A 17,429-nucleotide genomic window follows, 5' to 3' on the forward strand; every position below is an offset into this window, starting at 1 on the left:
TCCCCTATGTGTGCCCTGCTGTTTGTGGCCACTTTGGATGGAACAGCCCTGTGTGTGCCATGCGGTTCTGGCCACTATGGATGGTGCAGCCCTGTGTGTGCCCTGCGGTTCTGGCCACTTTGGATGGTGCAGCCCTGTGTGTGCCCTGCGGTTCTGGCCACTTTGGATGGTGCAGCCCTATGTGTGCCCTGCGGTTCTGGCCACTTTGGATGTTGCAGCCCTATGTGTGCCCTGCGGTTCTGGCCACTTGGGATGGTGCAGCCCTGTGTGTGCCCTGCGGTTCTGGCCACTTGGGATGGTGCAGCCCTGTGTGTGCCCTGCTGTTTCTGGCCACTTTGGATGGTGCAGCCCTGTGTGTGCCCTGCGGTTCTGGCCACTTTGGAGGGTGCATCCCCTATGTGTGCCCTGCTGTTTGTGGCCACTTTGGATGGAACAGCCCTGTGTGTGCCATGCGGTTCTGGCCACTATGGATGGTGCAGCCCTGTGTGTGCCCTGCGGTTCTGGCCACTTTGGATGGTGCAGCCCTGTGTGTGCCCTGCGGTTCTGGCCACTTTGGATGGTGCAGCCCTATGTGTGCCCTGCGGTTCTGGCCACTTTGGATGTTGCAGCCCTATGTGTGCCCTGCGGTTCTGGCCACTTTGGATGGTGCAGCCCTGTGTGTGCCCTGCGGTTCTGGCCACTTGGGATGGTGCAGCCCTGTGTGTGTCCTGCTGTTTCTGGCCACTTTGGATGGTGCAGCCCTGTGTGTGCCCTGCGGTTCTGGCCACTTTGTATGGTGCATCCCCTGTGTGTGCCCTGCGGTTCTGGCCACTTTGGATGAGGCATCTACGCAGGCATACAAAGTGCAAATGACGTGAGTGTGACTGTCTTGCAGGACCTGCAGAGCGAGTGTGAACTTTGCATTCTAACGAGCAGTGACGGGTACAGGCAGGGCCCCTTTCATCTTTCTGGCCATGGGGGTGGGGGTATCGCATTTAACGATCTCAATGACAGCTGATGAAGCCTTTAGTCACATTAATTATTAACCAAGCTCTACACACACCGGATGTACGAGCGGATTTTTCCTTCCACACAGCAGGATTCCGGGCCTGCTCCAGTATGGAAGAGTAAAGGTTGCCAAACACCAGATGACTTGGCGGCCGAACGACCATCTGATTCGTTTATTATAATCAGATGAAAATCGGTGTCGCCAACAGCATCCCCGGTTGACAATGCAAACAATTTCAGGTTGATCAGATATGCTTCAAGAGGCCGCGCCGACATACTCGAATGGATGCGTGGCGATTACAGCATGCCATATCGGGAGATCAACGCAAAGGAACCTCCAGCGCTGTCCCCCCTAATGTAACATGTGCCCCTCATGCCCTTTGTAGTATACTTAACCTGTTAGGGTCCGCCACGCCACTGTGCTCCACCCGCATACACACACGCCCACGTTACTCCGGCAACCACATGGACGCAGGGAGGAGCCAGCGGTGAACATGAACAGGTAAAGTATATGGCAAAGGGCACATTTTACATTAGGGGGAACAGCGCGGCAGCGGATGCGGTGTCACAAGGCCGATTCCCGAGAGATTTCATGCTGAAATTGTTTCGGAACCGGCCTGCAGTGTATGGACAGCTGACAGATCTCCCTCAGATCAGATTCGCCTGGAGAGAGATCCATCTCTTGGTCGATCTGCCCATCGATTGTCTGATGTATGGCCACTTAAAAGGTTAGAAGAGACATTGCATGGAATTCAAACCAGCAAAATCCCCATTATTTATCTAGCACACACTTCCATCCTGCAATGTGGCCACAGTAGTGACAAAGGATGCCCATTTATCATTTTACGGGCCAATCGACCTTTCGATCCAACAATTTTATCAGATCAAAGAAGAATCGATACCGCAACATGGCCACCCAACTGATCTTTTGATAATTTTTTCATCCAAAATAAATTTAATGGATCGATCGGGCATGCTGGTAAATCTTGTTCGCAAGTAAGTCGCAAGTCTTCCCTGTGTGCAGTGGTGAAGGCTGACCAGTCAGACCTGCGCCCACAGATGTAAGAGGTGGGGATTTGAAGACAGCAAGCTGCTTAGATGTACAGTAGCGGTATCTGGGCCACACTAGGTACCTGCCACCCAGCAGCAGGCATGCCAAGTAGACCCATTCTCTCCTATTGGAAAGCATGTTCCCACATGCCTGTCTACACCCTGTCTCAGTTTGCCTGTTACCTCTCTGCAGCGCAAATCTCTAACTTGCAGGATTATTTCACACAGCAGTGGCATTGCCATAGAATGATACTCATCTGTGCAGCAGCTACTGGCATGGACTCCAGAGCAGAGCCGGACCATCCACAAGGCAACTAAGGCAGTTGCCTAGGGCCTGGAGAGACACTAGGGGCCTAGCTGATGCTATCCCCCAACCAATCTTAGAAAAAGTTGTTCCCCCTAGGGCCCCATTCCACTTTAAAGAGAATCTGTATTGTTAAAATCGCACAAAAGTAAACATACCAGTGCGTTAGGGGACATCTCCTATTACCCTCTGTCACAATTTCGCCACTCCTCGCCGCATTAAAAGTAGTTAAAAACAGTTTTAAAAAGTTTGTTTATAAACAAACAAAATGGCCACCAAAACAGGAAGTAGGTTGATGTACAGTATGTCCACACATAGAAAATACATTCATACACAAGCAGGCTGTATACACCCTTCCTTTTTAATCTCAAGAGATCATTTGTGTGTTTCTTTCCCCCTGCAGCTATCTTCCACTGAAGTGTCAGGCTGTTTCTTCCTGCAGAGTGCAGACAGATCTGCCTGTATGTAATTCCTCAGTATGTGAAAGCCTAGCCAGCTCAGAGGAGGATTTATGCAGCTTGTAAAAGATAAGAGAGAAGAGAGAAGCTGCTCTAATCTAAATAATACACAGGCAGTGTGCAGAGAGGGGCCTGGAGGGGGGAGATGCCTCACAGAACCACAACACTGAAGAACTTGGCAGCCTTCCAGACACAGGCCGACAAGTCTGACAAGAGAGAGATAAGTTGATTTATTACAGAGATGGTGATAGTAGAACGTGCTGCAGTAAGCCAGAACACATTAGAATAGCTTTTAGAACTTGTAGGATGATAAAAAACAGGATGCAATTTTTGTTACGGAGTCTCTTTAATCTGAGTGGTATGGCATATCAGTGCTATGGAGGGGATGATATCTGTATTTACATTACTAATGAATTGATCCATAAAGGTATCCATACATCAGGAGATGATGGGCGGATTTGACCAAGAGACATCTCTCTCTGAACTAATCTGATTAGAGAGAGATCTGTTAGCTGCCCATAAACTGCACGCCGAGACCCGATAAATTATACGCTGAAATGAATCAGGAATCGTCCTTGTGACGCCACATGAACCGTCTTGCTGATCCAAAGCTAAGCTCCTAATGTCACACGTGCCCACGTTACTCCGGCAACCATGTGGGGCATGTGTATACGGATGTCGTACGTAGCCAGCGGCGGCCACCGACGGGTACAGTAAAGTGCACCAGGCAGAAACATTTGACATTAGGGGGGACAGCACTGGGCGTTCTTCACTCGCCCAATATCACCGTTACCACTGCACACGCAATCGACCACGACGGCCTGACATCTTTCTGCATGTCCAATCGATACATGCGATTAATTTCGGTCCGAAATTGGTCGCATCGGCGACTGGGCATGCTCTTGGCAGCATTGATTATCCGATTCGATAAAAAGTATAGAATCGCACAGTCGATAGATGTATGGCAGCCTTTAGGCTACACAAGCCACCCTGTTATTTTCTATGTAATGTTAGTAGAAATGTTCACCTGTTTTGAGAGAAAAAGGAGGTCCTTACCCAGTAATAATGCTTTATATGTGTGCATATATCAGGGGTGCCCATTGTGTAGATGGTGATCTAATGGTAGATCGCAAAGGACTCCTGGGTAGATCCCAAACCCCCCGCCTAAGTTACGTACGCGTCATACTCTGTCTCTCAACCACTGTTCCATTTGGCAGAGGCCTTGTTCACATTGCGTTCGGCTCGCGTGTTTGTCCACGGCGGGCTTTTTTTTCTGCGATTTTCTGAACGTTCGCTCGTTTTAGTGGGCGTTTTTGTAATCGCTTTTGCAAACCTCTTCCGTCTTGGATCCGGAAATTTTTTTTTTTTCAAAAAACCGCTCACGCAATCGCTTGCCAAAGTGATTTTGTGAGCGTTTTGTGCTTCTCCTATACCTTCCATTGAGGCAAATCGCCTCAAAAATGGCCCAAGCACCGCTTTTCAAAGCGGATCGCAAACGAACCGCTCAGATATGAACTCTCTCATAGACAATCATTGCACAAGCGCTTTCAGGGCGATTTTGAAAATTGCTTGCGCTTAATTTTTACAAAAACTGGAAGCTTGTGGTAATCACTGATGGACTGCCGCTGTGCATGTGCTGCAGTTGTGGCTTGTGGTAATCACTGATGGGCTGCCGCTGTGCATGTGCTGCAGGTGTGGCTTGTGGTAATCACTGATGGGCTGCCGCTGTGCATGTGCTGCAGGTGTGGCTTGTGGTAATTACTGATGGATGCCGTTGTGCATGTGCTGCAGTTGTGGCTTGTGGTAATCACTGATGGACTGCCGCTGTGCATGTGCTGCAGGTGTGGCTTGTGGTAATCACTGATGGGCTGCCGCTGTGCATGTGCTGCAGTTGTGGCTTGTGGTAATCACTGATGGGCTGCCGCTGTGCATGTGCTGCAGTTGTGGCTTGTGGTAATCACTGATGGGCTGCCGCTGTGCATGTGCTGCAGGTGTGGCTTGTGGTAATCACTGATGGACTGCCGCTGTGCATGTGCTGCAGGTGTGGCTTGTGGTAATCACTGATGGACTGCCGCTGTGCATATGCTGCAGGTGTGGCTTGTGGTAATCACTGATGGGCTGCCGCTGTGCATGTGCTGCAGGTGTGGCTTGTGGTAATCACTGATGGGCTGCCGCTGTGCATGTGCTGCAGTTGTGGCTTGTGGTAATCACTGATGGGCTGCCGCTGTGCATGTGCTGCAGGTGTGGCTTGTGGTAATCACTGATGGGCTGCCGCTGTGCATGTGCTGCAGGTGTGGCTTGTGGTAATCACTGATGGGCTGCCGCTGTGCATGTGCTGCAGTTGTGGCTTGTGGTAATCACTGATGGGCTGCCGCTGTGCATGTGCTGCAGTTGTGGCTTGTGGTAATCACTGATGGGCTGCCGCTGTGCATGTGCTGCAGGTGTGGCTTGTGGTAATCACTGATGGGCTGCCGCTGTGCATGTGCTGCAGGTGTGGCTTGTGGTAATTACTGATGGATGCCGCTGTGCATGTGCTGCAGTTGTGGCTTGTGGTAATCACTGATGGACTGCCGCTGTGCATGTGCTGCAGGTGTGGCTTGTGGTAATCACTGATGGGCTGCCGCTGTGCATGTGCTGCAGTTGTGGCTTGTGGTAATCACTGATGGGCTGCCGCTGTGCATGTGCTGCAGTTGTGGCTTGTGGTAATCACTGATGGGCTGCCGCTGTGCATGTGCTGCAGGTGTGGCTTGTGGTAATCACTGATGGGCTGCCGCTGTGCATGTGCTGCAGGTGTGGCTTGTGGTAATCACTGATGGGCTGCCGCCGTGCATGTGCTGCAGTTGTGGCTTGTGGTAATCACTGATGGGCTGCCGCTGTGCATGTGCTGCAGTTGTGGCTTGTGGTAATCACTGATGGGCTGCCGCTGTGCATGTGCTGCAGCTGTGGCTTGTGGTAATCACTGATGGGCTGTGCTGCAGTTGTGGTAATCACTGATGGGCTGTGCTGCAGTTGTGGTAATCACTGATGGGCTGTGCTGCAGTTGTGGTAATCACTGATGGGCTGTGCTGCAGTTGTGGTAATCACTGATGGGCTGTGCTGCAGTTGTGGTAATCACTGATGGGCTGTGCTGCAGTTGTGGTAATCACTGATGGGCTGTGCTGCAGTTGTGGTAATCACTGATGGGCTGTGCTGCAGTTGTGGTAATCACTGATGGGCTGTGCTGCAGTTGTGGTAATCACTGATGGGCTGTGCTGCAGTTGTGGTAATCACTGATGGGCTGTGCTGCAGTTGTGGTAATCACTGATGGGCTGTGCTGCAGTTGTGGTAATCACTGATGGGCTGTGCTGCAGTTGTGGTAATCACTGATGGACTGTGCTGCAGTTGTGGTAATCACTGATGGACTGTGCTGCAGTTGTGGTAATCACTGATGGACTGTGCTGCAGTTGTGGTAATCACTGATGGACTGTGCTGCAGTTGTGGTAATCACTGATGGACTGTGCTGCAGTTGTGGTAATCACTGATGGACTGTGCTGCAGTTGTGGTAATCACTGATGGACTGTGCTGCAGTTGTGGTAATCACTGATGGACTGTGCTGCAGTTGTGGTAATCACTGATGGACTGTGCTGCACTTGTGGCTTGTGGTAATCACTGATGGGCTGTGCTGCAGTTGTGGTAATCACTGATGGACTGTGCTGCACTTGTGGTAATCACTGATGGACTGTGCTGCAGTTGTGGTAATCACTGATGGACTGTGCTGCACTTGTGGCTTGTGGTAATCACTGATGGGCTGTGCTGCAGTTGTGGTAATCACTGATGGGCTGTGCTGCAGTTGTGGTAATCACTGATGGACTGTGCTGCAGTTGTGGTAATCACTGATGGGCTGTGCTGCAGTTGTGGTAATCACTGATGGGCTGTGCTGCAGTTGTGGTAATCACTGATGGACTGGGCTGCAGTTGTGGTAATCACTGATGGACTGGGCTGCAGTTGTGGTAATCACTGATGGGCTGTGCTGCAGTTGTGGTAATCACTGATGGACTGTGCTGCAGTTGTGGCTTGCATCTGTAGATCATTTCTCATTTGTAATTATTGCAGTAGCTCCCAAGCTGAAAAAAAAAAAACCTGGGCGCCCCTGGCATAGATTGTACAAGCAGGCCAATGCCAGCACAGCCGTTCATGCTGGGCACTCACAAAGGCCAAGAACTTTCCCCTAGTACACACAGTGTATATGACGAGATGGCCTTGATTGAGAAACACATGCAAAGGGCACTGTAACCTGACACACTGTGCTGGATATGCCATCTCCAGAGATGCCAGGGCCTGCCTAGCAGGGGACATCACACCTCATCCAGAAAGCCTGGAATGGATTCCAAACCGTTATGTGACATTAAGTGGTTAGGATTGATCATCCAAACTTGGCTCATATCCATTCATAACAAGGTTACTGATAAGCAGAACCCGTCAGTATCTTTTTTTCTCTTTAGCTAGGCCTTTATTTTTTTTTAAATAAAGTTTCCTATGAAGAACACTGTACATAACCTTTCAGCAGCCCTCACTGTTATTAAAGGAAACACGAGATGAAAACAAACTGACGAGATTAACAATTGTATCTATCCTCCTTCTCCTAAAAAAAGACTTTTCAGTTTTATTTCATTTTAAATTTACTTTTTACGTTTTTACTGTTTCATTTTTTCTGCTCAAAGACGCATGCATTGACGTATACCAGAGCTAAAATCTATGAACTATTAAACCTTTTTATCTCTTTCCTGCTTTTAGAAGCCATTTTCTTCCAGGAAAGTGTTTTATGGCTGTAATTGCTTTCCAGTGAGGGTTTCGCTATAGTCCGACCCCGTCCCGACCCAGACAGAAAATGTCACTTGCATACTTGATTTTTAACTCTTTCAGGCAGAGAAAGAATCAAAGGAACACAGCCTAGTTATGTGTGTGCTTGGCACTGTACATACCCATGTCTATCTCATCATGTCACCTCAAGTGACAAAGTCATGTCATTGACAGAATAGAGTACATATTCAGTCATGTCACTGACAGTACTCAGAGCTCACAATCGAATCCTGCCACAGTCTAATATCCCAGGTTTCATAAACTGAGGAGTCAGAGTTGGATTCGGATGATTTTCGTACCGACTCTTCAGCCGTGAATGATACAATAAGATTCTCAATTTGGTGTACTTTTTGGTTCAGTTTGTAAGCAGCTTAAAAACGGGCCAGTCAAATACTTCTGAATTGGAGTAGTCTAAAAACCAAGTTGCATACAAACTGCAAAAATAGTGGCAGTGGGTTGGGGAAATCGAAATCTCATACATATTCTGGGGGAGGGCACAGAAACATGGCACATACTGCTTGCACCAGGCACTGAAACATCACCACATGTGCCTTCACTTTCATAAGCTGCAAAGTGGCAACTCAATGTATACATGTACAGTATAATCCCCTTATAGTAACCTGCAAAGGACCTGGCCAAGGTGTGTGTACAATAAAAGGGTTCACCATACACTGTATCAAATCATACAGGGGCATAGGCAGGACCTGGGGACTGAGTATACTACAGCCAAAGGTTTACTATATCAGCATTTACTATAATGAGATTTGTTGCAGAACATATGCATGGGCATACACCAGACACACATAACAAAACCCTGGAAATACACAGAGAAGGGAGCCGCAGTCCAGTAGGTAATAATGTATACAGAAAACTAAAATGCTGGCACACAAAGGGCACTGCCCCATGGAACTAATTGTATACACTAAAAATACAATGGAAGGCGCAGGGCACCCATTCCATGGAGTACAGGGTGGGCATACAGAGAAGGGGGCACTGCCTCCTGACACACATTGACCATACAGAGGAGAAAGCACTGTCTCCTGGCACACACTGACCATACAGAGGAGGGGGGGGCACTGCCTCCTGGCACACACTGGCCATACAGAGGAGGGGGCACTGCCTCCTGGCACACACTGGCCATACAGAGGAGGGGGCACTGCCTCCTGGCACACACTGACCATACAGAGGAGGGGGCACTGCCTCCTGGCACACACTGACCATACAGAGGAGGGGGCACTGCCTCCTGGCACACACTGACCATACAGAGAAGGGGGCACTGTCTCCTGGCACACACTGACCATACAGAGGAGAAAGCACTGTCTCCTGGCACACACTGGCCATACAGAGGAGGGGGCACTGCCTCCTGGCACACACTGGCCATACAGAGGAGGGGGCACTGCCTCCTGGCACACACTGACCATACAGAGGAGGGGGCACTGCCTCCTGGCACACACTGGCCATACAGAGGAGGGGGCACTGCCTCCTGGCACACACTGACCATACAGAGGAGGGGGCACTGTCTCCTGGCACACACTGACCATACAGAGGAGGGGGCACTGCCTCCTGGCACACACTGGCCATACAGAGGAGGGGGCACTGCCTCCTGGCACACACTGGCCATGCAGAGGAGGGGGCACTGCCTCCTGGCACACACTGGCCATACAGAGGAGGGGGCACTGCCTCCTAGCACACACTGGCCACAGAGGAGGGGGCACTGCCTCCTGGCACACACTGGCCATACAAAGGAGGGGGCACTGCCTCCTGGCACACTGGCCATACAGAGGAGGGGGCACTGCCTCCCGGCACACACTGACCATACAGAGGAGAGGGCACTGCCTCCTGGCACACACTGACCATACAGAGGAGGGGGCACTGCCCCCTGGCACACACTGGCCATACAGAGGAGGGGGCACTGCCTCCCGGCACACACTGACCATACAGAGGAGAGGGCACTGCCTCCTGGCACACACTGACCATACAGAGGAGGGGGCACTGCCCCCTGGCACACACTGGCCATACAGAGGAGGGGGCACTGCCTCCTGGCACACACTGGCCATACAGAGGAGGGGGCACTGCCTCCTGGCACACTGGCCATACAGAGGAGGGGGCACTGCCTCCCGGCACACACTGACCATACAGAGGAGAGGGCACTGCCTCCCGGCACACACTGACCATACAGAGGAGGGGGCACTGCCTCCTGGCACACACTGGCCATACAGAGGAGGGGGCACTGCCTCCTGGCACACACTGGCCATACAGAGGAGGGGGCACTGCCTCCTGGCACACACTGACCATACAGAGGGGGCACTGCCTCCCGGCACACACTGACCATACAGAGGAGGGGGCACTGCCTCCTGGCACACACTGACCATACAGAGGAGGGGGCACTGCCTCCTGGCACACACCGGCCATACAGAGGAGGGGGCACTGCCTCCTGGCACACACCGACCATACAGAGGAGGGGGCACTGCCTCCTGGCACACATTGACCATACAGAGGAGGGGGCACTGCCTCCTGGCACACATTGACCATACAGAGGAGGGGGCACTGCCTCCTGGCACACACTGACCATACAGAGGAGGGGGCACTGCCTCCTGGCACACACTGGCCATACAGAGGAGGGGGCACTGCCTCCTGGCACACACTGACCATACAGAGGAGGGGGCACTGCCTCCTGGCACACACTGACCATATAGAGGAGGGGGCACTGCCTCCTGGCACACACTGGCCATACAGAGGAGGGGGCACTGCCTCCTGGCACACACTGACCATACAGAGGAGGGGGCACTGCCTCCAGGCACACACTGACCATACAGAGGAGGGGGCACTGCCTCCTGGCACACACTGACCATACAGAGGAGGGGGCACTGCCTCCTGGCACACACTGACCATACAGAGGAGGGGCACTGCCTGCTGGCACACACTGGCCATACAGAGGAGGGGACACTCAGTGCCTCCTGGCACACACTGACCATACAGAGGAGGGGGCACTGCCTCCTGGCACACACTGGCCATACAGAGGAGGGGGCACTGCCTCCTGGCACACACTGACCATACAGAGGACGGGGCACTGCCTCCTGGCACACACCGACCATACAGAGGAGGGGGCACTGCCTCCTGGCACACACTGACCATACAGAGGAGGGGGCACTGTCTTCTGGCACACACTGGCCATACAGAGGAGGGGGCACTGCCTTCTGGCACACACTGGCCATACAGAGGAGGGGGCACTGCCTCCTGGCACACACTGGCCATACAGAGGAGGGGGCACTGCCTCCTGGCACACACCGGCCATACAGAGGAGGGGGCACTGCCTCCTGGCACACACTGACCATACAGAGGAGGGGACACTCAGTGCCTCCTGGCGCACACTGACCATACAGAGGAGGGGGCACTGCCTCCTGGCACACACTGACCATACAGAGGAGGGGGCACTGCCTCCTGGCACACACTGACCATACAGAGGAGGGGGCACTGCCTCCTGGCACACACAGACCATACAGAGGGGGCACTGCCTCCCGGCACACACTGACCATACCGAGGAGGGGGCACTGCCTCCTGGCACACACTGGCCATACAGAGGAGGGGGCACTGCCTCCTGGCACACACTGGCCATACAGAGGAGGGGGCACTGTCTCCTGGCACACACTGACCATACAGAGGAGGGGGCACTGTCTCCTGGCACACACTGACCATACAGAGGAGGGGGCACTGCCTCCTGGCACACACTGACCATACAGAGGAGGGGGCACTGCCTCCTGGCACACACTGAACATACAGAGGAGGGGGCACTGCCTCCTGGCACACACTGGCCATACAGAGGAGGGGGCACTGCCTCCTGGCACACACTGGCCATACAGAGGAGGGGGCACTGCCTCCTGGCACACACTGACCATACAGAGGAGGAGGCACTGCCTCCTGGCACACACACTGACCATACAGAGGAGGGGGCACTGCCTCCTGGCACACACTGACCATACAGAGGAGGGGCACTGCCTCCTGGCACACACACTGACCATACAGAGGAGGGGGCACTGCCTCCTGGCACACACAGACCATACAGAGGGGGCACTGCCTCCCGGCACACACTGACCATACCGAGGAGGGGGCACTGCCTCCTGGCACACACTGGCCATACAGAGGAGGGGGCACTGCCTCCTGGCACACACTGGCCATACAGAGGAGGGGGCACTGCCTCCTGGCACACACTGACCATACAGAGGAGGGGGCACTGCCTCCTGGCACACACTGACCATACAGAGGAGGGGGCACTGTCTCCTGGCACACACTGACCATACAGAGGAGGGGGCACTGTCTCCTGGCACACACTGACCATACAGAGGAGGGGGCACTGCCTCCTGGCACACACTGACCATACAGAGGAGGGGGCACTGCCTCCTGGCACACACTGACCATACAGAGGAGGGGGCACTGCCTCCTGGCACACACTGACCATACAGAGGAGGGGGCACTGCCTCCCGGCACACACTGACCATACAGAGGAGGGGGCACTGCCTCCCGGCACACACTGGCCATACAGAGGAGGAGCACTGCCTCCTGGCACACACTGACCATACAGAGGAGGGGGCACTGCCTCCTGGCACACACTGGCCATACAGAGGAGGAGGCACTGCCTCCAGGCACACACTGGCCATACAGAGGAGGGGGCACTGTCTTCTGGCACACACTGACCATACAGAGGAGGGGGCACTGCCTCCTGGCACACACTGGCCATACAGAGGAGGAGCACTGCCTCCTGGCACACACTGACCATACAGAGGAGGGGGCACTGTCTTCTGGCACACACTGACCATACAGAGGAGGGGGCACTGCCTCCTGGCACACACTGAGCATACAGAGGAGGGGGCACTGCCTCCTGGCACACACTGACCATACAGAGGAGGGGGCACTGTCTTCTGGCACACACTGACCATACAGAGGAGGGGGCACTGCCTCCTGGCACACACTGGCCATACAGAGGAGGGGGCACTGCCTCCTGGCACACACTGACCATACAGAGGAGGGGGCACTGCCTCCTGGCACACACTGACCATACAGAGGAGGGGGCACTGCCTCCAGGCACACACTGACCATACAGAGGAGGGGGCACTGTCTTCTGGCACACACTGACCATACAGAGGAGGGGGCACTGCCTCCTGGCACACACTGACCATACAGAGGAGGGGGCACTGCCTCCTGGCACACACTGGCCATACAGAGGAGGGGGCACTGCCTCCTGGCACACACTGACCATACAGAGGAGGGGGCACTGTCTTCTGGCACACACTGACCATACAGAGGAGGGGGCACTGTCTTCTGGCACACACTGACCATACAGAGGAGGGGGCACTGCCTCCTGGCACACACTGGCCATACAGAGGAGGGGGCACTGCCTCCTGGCACACACTGGCCATACAGAGGAGGGGGCACTGCCTCCTGGCACACACCGGCCATACAGAGGAGGGGGCACTGCCTCCTGGCACACACCGACCATACAGAGGAGGGGACACTCAGTGCCTCCTGGCACACACTGACCATACAGAGGAGGGGGCACTGCCTCCTGGCACACACTGACCATACAGAGGAGGGGGCACTGCCTCCTGGCACACACTGACCATACAGAGGAGGGGGCACTGCCTCCTGGCACACACAGACCATACAGAGGGGGCACTGCCTCCCGGCACACACTGACCATACCGAGGAGGGGGCACTGCCTCCTGGCACACACTGGCCATACAGAGGAGGGGGCACTGCCTCCTGGCACACACTGGCCATACAGAGGAGGGGGCACTGTCTCCTGGCACACACTGACCATACAGAGGAGGGGGCACTGTCTCCTGGCACACACTGACCATACAGAGGAGGGGGCACTGCCTCCTGGCACACACTGACCATACAGAGGAGGGGGCACTGCCTCCTGGCACACACTGACCATACAGAGGAGGGGGCACTGCCTCCTGGCACACACTGGCCATACAGAGGAGGGGGCACTGCCTCCTGGCACACACTGGCCATACAGAGGAGGGGGCACTGCCTCCTGGCACACACTGGCCATACAGAGGAGGAGGCACTGCCTCCAGGCACACACTGGCCATACAGAGGAGGGGGCACTGTCTTCTGGCACACACTGACCATACAGAGGAGGGGGCACTGCCTCCTGGCACACACTGGCCATACAGAGGAGGAGCACTGCCTCCTGGCACACACTGACCATACAGAGGAGGGGGCACTGTCTTCTGGCACACACTGACCATACAGAGGAGGGGGCACTGCCTCCTGGCACACACTGAGCATACAGAGGAGGGGGCACTGCCTCCTGGCACACACTGAGCATACAGAGGAGGGGGCACTGCCTCCTGGCACACACTGACCATACAGAGGAGGGGGCACTGTCTTCTGGCACACACTGACCATACAGAGGAGGGGGCACTGCCTCCTGGCACACACTGGCCATACAGAGGAGGGGGCACTGCCTCCTGGCACACACTGACCATACAGAGGAGGGGGCACTGCCTCCTGGCACACACTGACCATACAGAGGAGGGGGCACTGCCTCCAGGCACACACTGACCATACAGAGGAGGGGGCACTGTCTTCTGGCACACACTGACCATACAGAGGAGGGGGCACTGCCTCCTGGCACACACTGACCATACAGAGGAGGGGGCACTGCCTCCTGGCACACACTGACCATACAGAGGAGGGGGCACTGTCTCCTGGCACACACTGACCATACAGAGGAGGGGGCACTGCCTCCTGGCACACACTGACCATACAGAGGAGGGGGCACTGTCTTCTGGCACACACTGACCATACAGAGGAGGGGGCACTGCCTCCTGGCACACACTGGCCATACAGAGGAGGGGGCACTGCCTCCTGGCACACACTGACCATACAGAGGAGGGGGCACTGCCTCCTGGCACACACTGACCATACAGAGGAGGGGGCACTGCCCCCTGGCACACACTGGCCATACAGAGGAGGGGGCACTGCCTCCTGGCACACACCGACCATACAGAGGAGGGGGCACTGCCTCCTGGCACACACCGGCCATACAGAGGAGGGGGCACTGCCTCCTGGCACACACTGGCCATACAGAGGAGGGGGCACTGCCTCCTGGCACACACTGGCCATACAGAGGAGGGGGCACTGCCTCCTGGCACACACTGGCCATACAGAGGAGGGGGCACTGCCTCCTGGCACACACTGGCCATACAGAGGAGGAGGCACTGCCTCCAGGCACACACTGGCCATACAGAGGAGGGGGCACTGTCTTCTGGCACACACTGACCATACAGAGGAGGGGGCACTGCCTCCTGGCACACACTGGCCATACAGAGGAGGAGCACTGCCTCCTGGCACACACTGACCATACAGAGGAGGGGGCACTGTCTTCTGGCACACACTGACCATACAGAGGAGGGGGCACTGCCTCCTGGCACACACTGAGCATACAGAGGAGGGGGCACTGCCTCCTGGCACACACTGACCATACAGAGGAGGGGGCACTGTCTTCTGGCACACACTGACCATACAGAGGAGGGGGCACTGCCTCCTGGCACACACTGGCCATACAGAGGAGGGGGCACTGCCTCCTGGCACACACTGACCATACAGAGGAGGGGGCACTGCCTCCTGGCACACACTGACCATACAGAGGAGGGGGCACTGCCTCCAGGCACACACTGACCATACAGAGGAGGGGGCACTGTCTTCTGGCACACACTGACCATACAGAGGAGGGGGCACTGCCTCCTGGCACACACTGACCATACAGAGGAGGGGGCACTGCCTCCTGGCACACACTGACCATACAGAGGAGGGGGCACTGTCTCCTGGCACACACTGACCATACAGAGGAGGGGGCACTGCCTCCTGGCACACACTGACCATACAGAGGAGGGGGCACTGTCTTCTGGCACACACTGACCATACAGAGGAGGGGGCACTGCCTCCTGGCACACACTGGCCATACAGAGGAGGGGGCACTGCCTCCTGGCACACACTGACCATACAGAGGAGGGGGCACTGCCTCCTGGCACACACTGACCATACAGAGGAGGGGGCACTGCCCCCTGGCACACACTGGCCATACAGAGGAGGGGGCACTGCCTCCTGGCACACACCGACCATACAGAGGAGGGGGCACTGCCTCCTGGCACACACTGAGCATACAGAGGAGGGGGCACTGCCTCCTGGCACACACTGGCCATACAGAGGAGGGGGCACTGCCTCCTGGCACACACTGACCATACAGAGGAGGGGGCACTGTCTCCTGGCACACACTGACCATACAGAGGAGGGGGCACTGCCTCCTGGCACACACTGACCATACAGAGGAGGGGGCACTGCCCCCTGGCACACACTGGCCATACAGAGGAGGGGGCACTGCCTCCTGGCACACACCGACCATACAGAGGAGGGGGCACTGCCTCCTGGCACACACTGAGCATACAGAGGAGGGGGCACTGCCTCCTGGCACACACTGGCCATACAGAGGAGGGGGCACTGTCTTCTGGCACACACTGACCATACAGAGGAGGGGGCACTGTCTTCTGGCACACACTGGCCATACAGAGGAGGAGCACTGCCTCCTGGCACACACTGGCCACAGAGGGGCACACTCTCTCGTTATGCATTATGCAGGTGAAGGGGCAGCCCGGTAGCGTACATTTGAATACGGCGCTGGTAGACTTGGGCGCAGGATCCAGCTGTTAAATGGCTGGTCCTGCTTCTGCACAAGTCCGGGGCGTTTTAATTACTATTCCCCCTCCAGGCCGCCATGGATAGTGGGGGAATGAAATAATTCGGCTTCCAGCGATTGCTGGAGGCCGAATTATTGTGTTTTTTAAACAACTTCGGCTCCGTCTTCTGACGGAGCCGACCTTCCTCACTGAGCGCCGCTATAGACTGATTCCCATTACAGTCTATGGCGGCGCTGGCTGCGCCCAAAGCTAGCAGCGCTGAAAAGCACTGCTCCGGCCCGGTAGAGCCGCAGCACGAGGGTCACGTGACTACTCACAGAACTCGGCGATGTAGAGGGACACGGCATAGTTCTCCTCACACCAGTCCAGCGTGGAGGTCGGCGGCCCCCAGTAACCGGGCCTATCCAAAGCCGGAGCCATCCCGCCACTGCCGCCTCTCTCCTCCGCCCGCCCGGCCACCGAACCCAGACCCCGCCCACTGAGCCTAGACCCCGCCTTCTCTCCACCACCTTCCCGTCCACCGAACCCAGAGCCCGCCCGCTGACACTAGAGCACGCCCACTGAGCCCAGACCCCGCCTGAGGGTGCGGCCGGAGAGGGGCCAGGAGGGACTATGCCTATCGCGTGCTGCGGAGAGGCGTGGCTACGTGACAGGTTACTCTGTGTCATTGTCAGCATGTCTGCTTTCCAGGGACACCGCACCTCTCAGCCAGCGCCTGAGCCAGAGATAGATTATGTGGCCCTAGGCAAGGTAGTTAATTTGGGGCCCCCTTGTGGCCTCTTTGGTAAAGTACAGTGGGGAGAGGTCAATGAAGGGGACTGCAGGACTGTGGAGCAGTGTTGCCAACTCATCCCTTTAATTACTGACACATCTAAGTTATACAGGTTCTGGGGCTTTTTGCACATAACCAGTGCATTAACTGCATCTAAATAGCCACAAACCCTGTATAATTCATATGTGTCAGTAATTAAAGGGATGAGTTGGCAACCCTGCTGTGGAGTCGAAGTTGGATCTTATTGTCATACCGACTCCACGGCCCTGGGCGGCAGGTGGGCCAGTTGACGCCTGCCTAGGTCGCCTGGTGGA

General features: G+C 55.5%; 1 protein-coding gene across 1 annotated transcript in view; it reads right to left on the reverse strand.

Annotated features, from left to right (window-relative positions):
* ACER3 (alkaline ceramidase 3) overlaps positions 1–16,809 on the reverse strand; it is a 102,671-nt gene extending 85,862 nt beyond the window's left edge. The window contains exon 1 of the mRNA XM_068266671.1: positions 16,661–16,809. Coding sequence (XP_068122772.1) covers positions 16,661–16,763 — 103 coding nt within the window. The 5' untranslated portion in view covers positions 16,764–16,809. The remainder of the gene's footprint in view (positions 1–16,660) is intronic.
* Positions 16,810–17,429: the final 620 nt, after the last annotated feature.

This window comes from Hyperolius riggenbachi, chromosome 2 (assembly GCF_040937935.1).
Source record: "Hyperolius riggenbachi isolate aHypRig1 chromosome 2, aHypRig1.pri, whole genome shotgun sequence".
Lineage (NCBI taxonomy): Eukaryota > Metazoa > Chordata > Amphibia > Anura > Hyperoliidae > Hyperolius > Hyperolius riggenbachi.